At 37.9% G+C, this 12,128-nt stretch overlaps 1 protein-coding gene across 4 annotated transcripts in view; it reads right to left on the reverse strand.

Annotated features, from left to right (window-relative positions):
* LOC126760635 (dorsal-ventral patterning protein Sog) overlaps positions 1 to 12,128 on the reverse strand; it is a 76,962-nt gene that overhangs the window by 19,875 nt on the left and 44,959 nt on the right. For all 4 annotated transcript variants that reach the window (XM_050476421.1, XM_050476422.1, XM_050476420.1 and 1 more), the window contains one exon: positions 2,447 to 2,556. In XM_050476421.1, the coding sequence (XP_050332378.1) occupies positions 2,447 to 2,556 (110 nt within the window). The remainder of the gene's footprint in view (positions 1 to 2,446; positions 2,557 to 12,128) is intronic.

Here is a 12,128-nt window from a genome sequence, read left to right on the forward strand (position 1 = left end):
TATATGTATGGAAATTATGGTTGGCGCCGCTGTTACTCGTACCAAAATTAATTTGCAACTAAAAATAGAGATTTAAATATTCCAATTTCTTTTACATAAATAATCTGTATTTATATGTATACGCATATTAAGCAGACATTTACATACTGCTGTAGGTAAGTTTGTGTTAATGCATGCATATTTATTCGGAATTTCGATTCACACAACTCTTAATATCGTCGCTAATTAACTTTTAAACATTTTTTGCTACCAATTTGTGGTTGACAAATTCCCCACCTCGAATTCGTTGCGCTTTAATTTTATAATTTGTTCACAATTCACAGCTTTTTGCTCGGTTGTCTTTGCAATCTGTTGCTGTTGTTGCCTTCTTAGTAAGTTGTCGGGTCAGTTTAGGCGTGTGCACATGCGCATGCGCACGCGTTTCGGCGCGCCGCTGTGCCAACTAGATCGACAGTGCTCACTTAAGCAGCAAAATCAAAGGGAGCAAAAACAGAAATAGCAGCGATGGCAGCGGTGGCAGCTGGCGCCTAACAGCAGCTCCAATCTACCCTGACTCCAACCCGGCTGTTGGCGCATGCACGCTTTTGCTGTTTTGTTGTGTCGTTGTTGTTGAGCATTTTACAAATACTATTGTTGCATTTGTGCTAGGCGTAAAAATGTTGGTGGTGTGACTGCAGCAAATTACAAAGAAAACAATTGTTTAGTTCACGCATTGGCGATTACTTTTTTATCTCCACATCCATGAGCTAAGTACAGTTGAGTACATGTTCGGTTTGAAAGTGGGGCGTGGATATGCTGTTGTCGCGGCGTTTACTTGCTCTAAATGTCAAGCGACAACGTGTTGCTCATGCAGATATGTAGACTTTTCCTTTTTTGTTTCATTAAAATATTGCGCTCGAGCGTGGCACACGCCGCTGTTTCATTGCATTCCACGATTGCAGTGACTAAAACTGTTTATAAGTATGTATGGATATAAAAGGTGCCCGATGGTGGAGACTTCATGTCATAAGTACGAATGGAAAAGCAAGGCGCTATTATATTCATAAACGAGCAAACAGAACTGCTGAGCATTAAAGCCAAATATTGTATTAAAATAATCGCAGATAAATGTCATTTCTATAAAGAGTTCACATCTCATGGGTATGTAGTGTACAGTTGTACGAATTCACGAAGAAAGCTGCGTCTGCGAAGTTTGTGCTTAACGAAAACAACCACATGCTTTTATGGGGACAATTTATTTATGTTATTTCTTCAGAACTTTGGCGAGGTCACTAACAAAAAGTCAGCTGCCACGCTAGAGGCACCAACCGCTAGCCGCCAACCACAAGCCGCAAGTCAATTTATTTTGTGTGGACTTTATTCATATCAAATTAGCCGCCATTACGATGTCAGTGAGTTTATAAAAGCGTGTATGTGCGCACTTGCACAAAGTTATGATATTTCGAAATACCAGATCTCAAACAATAATAATTACTGAATTTTTGAACTACTAAGACTTAAGTAAGCTTTTTAAAAACAACAAAGAATCACTTAATCCGTAAGCGACAGGGCATTTGCGAATTGCCAAAAAATTTTAGAACAAAGTATGTTTGGAAGTAAATCATTAAATTATACATGATGCCTGGTATATGAATGTAGGTGTGTATGTACGTATGTATGGATAAACATAGTTTGAAAATTCGCTGAGAGAAGAAACTCAACGCCGAATTCCACAAGTCAAAAGTGTTGAGCCAATACCATGGGCCATGGTGAGGCGAAAAGGCACATGGTGTTTACACTCATATCTACATACCACACATACATATATATATATGCTTTCTACATATGTATATGTGTGTGCGTGTGATTGTGTTATATTTGGCATGCGATTTTTCTTCGCTATTTAACAATTTCTGGCTGTCGTCCGCTGTTTGTTGCTGTCTCAACTGCATACTTTTCGGTGTGTTAATTTCTATAAATGTTAGTTGTGTGTCTGTTGTGTTATCGCTGCTGTTGTTGTTGTTGCTATAGTGGTTGGCCACTTGCTACGGACTGTGTCATAGTTTGTCGTCGCAATTTGCAAACATTTTTCATCGTGAAAGGACCTTTAAAATGAGTATCAATCATGTCGGCATTGGTCATAAATTTAACAGAAATAAAAAGCAATAAAATACACTTAATATTCTAAAAAGTTAAACGCCAAACAGAAGACGTGAGAATATTGTTACTCATACGCCATGGCGTTGCGGCATCTTACTCACGCATGCAAAAGCCGATCGTAGCGGCTACAGAAAAATCAACGAACCGCAAACCTATTTAAGTGCTAAAACTTAAATGAAATTAAAGTGCGAAATAATTGCAAATTCGGTGATTCCTAATAAAGCACGTGTCGAATTGTTGTGTAAAAATCTGCAATTTCTTAATTTGTTCGAAAGCACTTGCTAATATTTGTTAAATCTTCACTTACCGCTACACATTCACATCTGATGCAGTACATGACACCGAATGGTGGACCAAGATCTGCGAACCAGGTGGAGCCGATCTCCCGCACTGTCTTGCCAAACTGACATTCCGAAACTGTAACGAAAGAAGTAAAAATGTAACATTAAAGAAATGCCAATAATAAAATTTGAGTTTATTTTTTTTATAAAATTTAAATTTACATATTGTTTTCTTAATGGCGCTTGGCAACACAAGCAAAAGCTAAAGCTGTAAAAACTATTCAAGCTTATATAAGCGAAGTAACACGCTTATCTATGCGTACATCGCATTCGTTCTTTCGGTTCGTAAGTGATCAGCAAGCAATTTCAATTTAAGCCAATAAGCCGCAATTAACCCAAATCATAGCTCCGCCATACAAATTGCCTTGCAAGGCTGAGTCAGCTTGTCGGCTCGGCAATTCATACAAACATTGCTTTTGTTTTTACATGTTGTCTGTTTTTTTTTAATTTTTTATGCTTTTTTCATTTGATTTCTGCCTTTTCATAGCTTTTTCCTGTAAATTTCAGAGCATATAAAATATTTGCTTGACGGTTTTACATATCTACATACATATGTATACATATATATATAAATAAATAAGTATGTGGATAGTCTTTTGAATTTGTTGCTGCACCCGTGTACGAAATTTGCTTAAAATTAATTGCTTCCTTTGCTTTGTTGCCACCAAAGTGGCGCTGGTCGCTTACGTACTATCGCTTGTTACACGGTTGTTAGTGTTTTTGTTGTCTATAGTTTTATTGGTTTCGGCTTTTGGCTTTTGGCTTTTTGTCTGTGCGTTCTGCCTTTATTTCAGCTGACTGCTGTGTTGTTGCGTAGCGTCGCTGCGCTCTAATCGCGCACTAGCCGAGCCAAATAAATTGCTCAAAATTGCTGGCGTCAGTCAATCAACGTAAACTTGCCACTATTGATATTCGTCGATGATGAGTTGACTCTGCTGCCTTTGTGGCTCTGTATATGTTGCCCCCTTCCTGCCTACACCCATCCACCCACTAACTCACAATGTGGTCTAGCTCGTTTTGTTTATATTCTCATTTTATATCTCCCCGATTTGATTGATTTTTAGTAGTGCTTTTAATTTTCAATTGAAGTCTTAATTTCATTTCATTCTCAACGACATTCAATTCAGTTCAATTCAATTTGGCACAATTCACTCCACAATGCTTATGTGATAGCCAGCGTATTACAGACCGGCGGCCGAACATCTGACCAGTCGACTCGTCGTCCGAACAATCAGCCAAGTGGCGATTCGTCATCAATGCCACTTTTCGCTTATAAGTCGGAGGCAGAGCCTCCATGCCATGCCGTCCCTTTTGCTGGTCTATTTTTCATTGTGCTGATTTTTATTTAATTTTTTTATGTACGCTTGCTTTTCACTCAGCTATAAACCTCATTTTGCTAACATAAATTAATGAAAAGCGATGCAGCAGACAACCACGCGTAACATATAAATAAGAAAATCTTTTAAATTTAATTAAAGAAATTTACGTCTTGTGTATTTTTATACAATACTTTCCCGCGAAAATCAAGCAAAAACTCGGAGAAAATAAGCAAACCGCCGCTCAGACGCGATCACATCAGACGGTGAGAAATGCAAAAGAAATGATTTTAAATTTAATTAACGATGTATATTTTCGAAAATATTGAAAAAAAAATCGTTGGAAAAATAAATAAAGTAGCGACACACAGACGCGGAAAATTAAAACCTTACACAAGAGCAGAAAAATTAAAAAAAGTGGAAACAGCAACTAAAAGCAGCACAAATGAAACAGAAGTGAATAAAAATTTTCAGGGACACTAGTCGCTGATCCGCCTCTACGCGGAAGAGAGCGGAGGAGAGGCGCAGAATGGGTGAAGTCAGCTATGGATACAGACAGAAATTGATAATGCAAAAGTGAAATCATTCGGAAAGATAAGTGCCTATGAAATATAGTATATTGGTAAGAAATTTTCTATTATAAATTTTAATGCATCGCTTTTTAATTATCATTCGCTGACATTAATTGGGGCCACAGAAGAGCCAATTACTAAATTTAATAGCATTTACTTTAGAGCATGCTTTTTATAATGTGTGCAATTAACTAACAAATAAAATATTAGGACTAATATTGATGAGACAAATAAAAGTGTTTTTTGTAATTCGATTTTACTTTTATTCAGAAAATCATTTCACATGACTGAAAATTAAAAATAGAAACTAAAATGATGAAAAATACTGTGCTATGGAAGAATTAAAAATAAAAATTGTGCTGAATGCTAAAATTTAGAAAATCAAAAATGTTCCACTCCATCTTGTCACTAGTACAATAAAAGCAGAATAACTTTAAAACTATAGATTGCATTTGAACGTGTATTATTTGGTATAATTTGTATATATGTATATGCCTGAAATAATTAATAATTAAGCACTCTTTTTAATTTCCAAGTAAAAGTTATTTTATTGAGAGTAAAAATCATTTCTATATTATTAAAAAAAGGAAACCCAAATTTCCACACCACACAATTCAAAGGCGAGAGCTTAACACGGGATATCACAACGAAATTGTCGCCATTAGCCGCTTATAATTCGCAAATAAAACTTGTGATTCAACATACAGCTCAAAATATTAAGCTTGGTTGTCAGTTTGAAAAGCGTGTGGCCGCTTTGTATGGCTTCCCACATTTTTTCCTTGCATCCAACGGGTTGCAACGGTTTCAGGTTGACATGAAATCTAGCGAAAATCTATAGCCTAAAGCCAAGTAATATCGAAAATGCAACGCTACTACGCTTTCCTACAACAACAAGTCGTACAATTTGTGTAATAATGAACGAGTTGGCTGCTTGTTGTTCTTGATGGTATGAAAGTGACGTTTATGGCAACACGCAGCCGCCGTGTTAACGCTAAACCCCACTATTTGACACATTAACGTCAATTTCAGCTGAGAACGAGACCGAAATGCACGAAAGATCTTAACATATCTGATTAGCTATGTATATACATATAATACATGCATTCAACACATAAAAAATCAGTAAATAGTTCAGTGTATATTTAAACTTTTAATTCAGATTAATTTGTTTAATTTCTTTCACAGCCTGAGAAGGCCCGTGTTGATTTCCAACGTGGTTTCATGATTGCAGTTCAATCAATCACACGCCGGCGTTGCGCTGCTGCTGTCAACAATCACAACAAACCCGCATGAGCAATCAGACCATTGATTTACACTAAATGACCGGCAATAAAATCCAAATGAGCTGTAAAAATTATCCAGATAATTGTTGTACTGGATGTAAACGAACGTGTGGGGTTATAAAAATTCCAGAAATAAGCTGCATGTGCCACACACGAAAAAGGCCAGGGTGAGCCGAAAACAACAACAAAAGCAGAACATAAGAAATAAAATAAAGTCAAATTAATAATCAGAATGAAGCAAGTCGAAATCGGGCATTTCAATGGAAAACGAGATGACTTCAAAGAGGACAGCGGGGTGTTGAAGAAACGAAATCGAACAAATGGAAAGCAACCTGCGGTCACACTCATAAACGACGGAACGCGCACGCCACACTCGTGCATAACAGCAAGAAATACATATGTATGTAAATAAAAGAGGAGACGAGGAGATAGGCTTGTTGGGAAAGTGACGCAGAGCACAGAGCGGCATACGAAGGTGTCAAGGCAACAGCGGAATGCTTGAAATTAAATCATTTGTCTTCTTATTCATACACATTTTTCACAATAAGTATACTTTTATCTTTGGCTGTTTGCTGTTGGCTGACTGGCAGGGTCCCTGAGGTTAAATTTCAACAACTAATCTTAAAATGGTGTGAAAATCATTTAAGATTACGCCTGGTCTGTCGGTGGTTGGCGCGCATTGTGGCTGTGGCCGAAGTGGATTTGTGTTAAACATTTTTCGTTTCTTTTCTTGTTTTTGTTGTTATCACAAAATGAAAGAATGTGAGGTGAGAAATCTGTGATGATTAATTGTGGCGAAAAGTGAAAAGGGTGTTGGAATGCTATGTTGGAAGCGAAACAATACAAGTGTAGACAAAGCGGTGAGCGCAGATAGAGAGAGGGAAATAAATCGCATGAGTGGGAGGGAGAAGAAATCGAAAAATATTTCGCTATTATTTACATTACTTTGCTATACATTGCATGATGTCACTTTTGAAGCGAAGCAACAATTTTTTATATGCATACATACATACATACAGCTGTTGACAGCTAATTAGAAACGACACCTATTTTGAAGTAAATGTCGTTATTTTCCAATAAATCACGTATTTAATGTATTTTCACTTATTTTATTGAAACCTACATATGTTAAACATAAACTCTAATAGTAAAAATTTTGTTTAAAATTCGTTTTAATTTCGTCAAAATTGTGTTTAAAATTAGTTCTAATTTCATCACAAAGAACACCCATATTTAGGACATTTTTGGTGCATACGGTTCTTTTAACATCACCCAGAGATGTTCTATAGGGTTTAAGTCTGGCCTGGACGATTTCCACTCCCAAACATTGATAGAATTTTGATTTTTGTGTCAACTTAGACGTATGCTTTGAGTGGTTATCTTCCTTATAACAGGAAAATTTTCCTCAGCCCATGGCAGCATGACATTTTTTAGGATGTCGACGTGTTTCTCCTTGTTTAAAATTCCATTAATCTTATAGACTGGACCAACACCATTCCAGATAAGAAATCCCCACACCATGATTGATCCTCCACCATACTCAACTACACGTGGAACATAGCGAGGATCAAATTCTTGAATTATTGGACGACGAACATACCTTCGACCATCAGAAGCTAAGCGATTAATTTTTGTTACATTGTTCCAAACGACATACCTCCTTTGATTTGCTGTCTAAGACCAATAAGAGTTGGCAAAGTCTAGGCGTCGTTTCTACGATTTTTAGTCAGAAGTGGGTTCCTGCGTGCTTCCCTGCCGTGAAGTCCAATTGTTCTCTTGGAGATTTGGATATTGTATTAACCTTGAATTTCATGTAGAATGTCAGTGGAATGCTTTTTTTTGGGCCTCTTCGCGAGATATTATTAATTCAGCGGTCCATTTCTGTTGCAGTTTTTCGGGTTATTTCTTTGCGTGCAACATTGAAAATAGTTTTAAAATTCTGTATATACTTAAGGACAATAAAATATTTTTTTGGAGCTTTTGACCTTGTTTTAAATTTTTTTGCACATCTTTCAAGACCGACAAAGGTAAAAAATAAAGATGCGAAGGGTAGGTGTACAGCTGCAGCTTCTCCTCATTAAAAAATGTGAATAATACATTTTAAACCACAACTCTGAAATACACGCTTACCATATATCAGTAATATTATTAATAAAAATTAACACCTTGGGGAATTTTAATTCTTTAAACAACTGTTTCTAATTAGCTGTTTAATTCACCTTCTATATCGTAACGCATTTACTATTTGGGAAAAAATAAAAGAACTTTAACTTCACAATTACAAAACAGAGTGAATTTAGTAGTAAATAGAGTAAGACGAACAATGCAAGACTTTTTGGAATATAAATAACGGTATATCAAAAATTTTTATCATTATACTCATCAGCTGCCTACAATAAAGGGAGCGTTTCTAATTAGCTGCCAACAGCTGTATGTATCAACAATCTCGAGTGGCGCCAAAGCGAATCGCTCTAGTATCCGCTCAATCGACCGCGCCAAAAAAGATGCAGATGAAATAGCAAAATAAGCGCAAAAGTTGAGAGGAAACGGTCATTGGCGGCGTTGTGAAACATTTACGTGCAACTTCAATTACCACGCAAGAGCAATAAATCAAAAGAGTGCGCGACGTACCGACCAAATCGGCTGTCGACTCTGGGTTCTCGACTGTCGACTCTTGGACGTCAGAGCTGTTGGCCAGCGGCGCTGCAGCGGCCACACGCCATTACAAATGACAAGCAGGCAAAGTGGGCAAATGTCGATTGAATTGAATTAGAGAATGTAGGAAGTTGTCTGATGGGGCAGCATCAACAACAAAAACAACAACTACAATAGTCAAAACATGTAAAAAGTAAGCACTGAGAATGAACTGCAAAGCTATAGGCGGACAAAAATAGTAAGAGCAACAGCAACAGCACCGACAACCAAATTGGCAGACAGATAAGTTGCCGGCCCAAAGTGGCAAAAAGTGGGCGCAATTGTTGCCGGCGCATCGCCGTACCGCTAATGTATGTTCAAACGTACATATGTAACTGTGGTTTTATGCACATAAAACGGCAATAAGCGCTACACTATTTAGGTAGGCTGAATGTTTGCAACAACAAAATTGCCAAAGTGGCGTCTAGCAGCCGCCAAGCGCACTAAGCACACACTGACGCATGGGCATATTGACGCACACGCAATAGCACGCAAGTCACATGCAGGCCTTTCTGTTCTAGCCATATTTTGTTTGGCGTTTTTGCGCCTATTTTCCGTTTGCGGCTTTTTCCATTTTTTCGATGCGTTTACTTGACATGTTTTTTTGTTATTGCCACGACCGTTTGTGGATGCTGGTCGTTTTTATTGTGTGCGCGAGCGTAGGATTTTGTAATTTTCAGAAATAAATTGACAGTTGCCATGGGTGAATTTGGCCTGCGCTCCGCCATTGGCTCATACATTTTATTTATAATCTGTGTCAATACATAAACAATATTTGTAGTGTGTGGCAGATTGCATTCAACTGGTTGCATAATTATTTATAATTTCTTTTCCTGCCGTCATATGAAAATATTTCTCTAAACAAATAACTACTTCAAGCGAGAGTCTTCAAATTTTATTGTACCAAAAAAAAAAACAAATTAAAAAACAACAAACACAAAACTTTCTTAGTTGTTTCGCAAGAGCAACAACATTTGCAGCAATAAGTTTATTCAATTCTTAAGCTCTTAAGAGCCGTAACGCTTCACGCCTACTTAGGCTTTCTTCGCAACTTTGTGTGGCAGTTACTATATGTACGTATGTATGTATTTATGTAATTGGCGTGGACGTACATATGTTAAAATCGCTGTGAGACAGCATGCCGTGCTGGAGCGAGCGTAGGAAGTGCTTGATTTTACAAATTACTACCAGCGGCGAATGCAAAATTGCACTCAACTTTCGTTGAGCACATACATATGTATGTATGTACCTCAATTTGAGCGTGGCGATTAGCTGAAGTCGGCAACACTTCCGGCACGCAAAGACGGAAACTCATTTATTGTGACTGCTTTTTTTGACGGTTACCAAATACATAAAAACATATAATTCTCGAATATAAGTACATACATATGTATGTATCTGTCTTTACAAAATCTTTCAATACAATGCACAACTTGACATTGACAAATTTCCAAAATTTCCACACGCCAGGCTCATCGATCAGCAACGCATTCGCTTCATTTGCTTGCGCACACAACCAACCGCACATACATGAACGCACACAACTTGCCACGCGATTAGCGTGTTGTCGATCATCGCGAAATGCTGAATGAAATGGCCTACATAGCCATTGCTTCGAACGCCACACACACACACACACAAGTGCACTTGTTAAATAAATAAACAAATTACGCTTTAATCGCAACTGTTGATTTCCACGTACACACATATGTATATATGTATAAATATATATTTTTTTTACATATGTGAGTATGTGTGTGCTGCAACTGGGCTGGTTGCTAACACTATGCCCATTGTTTCTGCCGCTGTCGGCGCTGCTGTTGTCTGCTACATTTCTATTTAGCAAATGAATTCACTGGCGGTGGCCTCAAATGCGGGGCACACAGCACTTGTGGTGGGGAAAGTGGGGCACCGCGATGGCAATGCGCCCTGTTATTGCTGTTGACAGCAGCAATGCGAGCAGGCGTGTGCGAATGTGTGCGCCAGCAGCAACAGCGGCGCCAACAAGTGTCAAGCACTCATTAATGACAGCTGCAAAATAATTACGCAAATAAAAATTAAATGTCAATGCACATACCCACACATACGCATACACCGACTTATCATATACATATGCATGTATGGGTAAATATGTATGTATGTATATAGAGCTCGACATTTTCGCTGGCATTCCTTGTGGTGCTGGTGTGACAGCCTTAGCGCCACTGCTGTACACTGCTTATGCCTCTCTTCATGATTTGCCACCACGCAATGGCATCGCGCAGAGCAAGTGTGTAAGTGACTTCTAACTGACTGCTTGACTCATTGGCTGGCTGGCTGGCTGATCGGCAGACTGACGTGCGATGTCGGACAGCGGCTGAATGTCATAGACGCGCTTCACTACAATTGACGGTTGATCGATCGCCAGTGGTGCACAAGAGTGCGTGTATATGTATATGTACACATATTTATACAAATGTATTTGTGTTTGTATATGTGTGGCGCTGCGACAGCGTTGTATTTGCACTGCCTTTTGACTTATTGGCAAAGCAAGAAACATCAAATAAAAGTTCATTATTTATTTACAACAAACACGTGTAAAGTTGTACAATGTGTAAATTTTAAAATTGACGTTATTATTAGAACACACCTAGTATGCCATTTTGCTGCTATGGAAGTGCAACTAGTTACCTAAAATTTTAAGCTTGATTGCAGAGGATTTTCCAAATCACAGAGCCAATAAATATGCAAAGCTCCAGCTCCATTTTGCTAAATTAAATAATATGTTCTTAAGTTTTTTGCGATATTCAGAAAAAAAGTTAATCAATATTATATTTTGTATACATTATTTTAATGAATTAATTAACACATTTAATGTTTGCTTAATTATAGCCAGGAATCGTTAATTTCATTAAGTACTGTTGCATGACTGCATTACCAACAAAGTAAATTACTTTTTATTCAATTTAATTTGGTATTGACAAAAGACTAGTCAAAACTCAGCTTTGAAAGGCGCCTCCTAAGCGAAATCGCTGTTGACGCCACTAAAATTCAAAACAAATGGCTATTTAATAGCGGCTTAAAGCGCGGCTTCCACTGATCTCCTAAGCGCTGAAAGGCGAACAGACAAACAAACGTACATATTATGCAAACTCATAACAATAGAGACGAGGTGGCGGGACGGGTCGACGGAATACACCGCAGTGGCACATAAATTAACTGCGAAAGTACATGAGTGGAACAAAAGACGGAGAAAACGACCAGCGATTTGCATAAGCAGCGACAAATGCAAATTTTTTATACCGCAACAAAAGCAACAAACAAATGACAAAACGCTAAAATTTCAACAAAAATAAATACGCAAGGTGGTGTTGGTGAAGAAAACTCTTAAAGATGTTAGAATTAATTCGACGCAATAGTATCGGGGCCGCGACACACACACACACATACATACTATAGGCATACATGCATGTGTGTGTGGCCAGTTCGGGCGACGAGCGAATAACAATTTCAGCTTGAATAATTTTGTTTGCACTCTGCTTTAAATTTAGACAAATTAGTATTCACGTGCTATTTGCTGATAGCAAAAACACTCATGTGCTTGATTATACTATGTATATGTACATATGTATGTCAGTATGTTTATACAAATAGTCGTACGGGCGTGCAGATCTGTACATACATACGTATGTATGTATGTATGTATGCGGCTAATCGCGCTAAGTCATTTCGCTAACATAAAAGGACGCTGACGTATGAAGCGCTTATGAAAACCAGATGCAACTTTTGATTGTCGACGAGTCT

This window comes from Bactrocera neohumeralis, chromosome 5, assembly GCF_024586455.1.
Source record: "Bactrocera neohumeralis isolate Rockhampton chromosome 5, APGP_CSIRO_Bneo_wtdbg2-racon-allhic-juicebox.fasta_v2, whole genome shotgun sequence".
Taxonomy (NCBI): Eukaryota; Metazoa; Arthropoda; class Insecta; order Diptera; family Tephritidae; genus Bactrocera; species Bactrocera neohumeralis.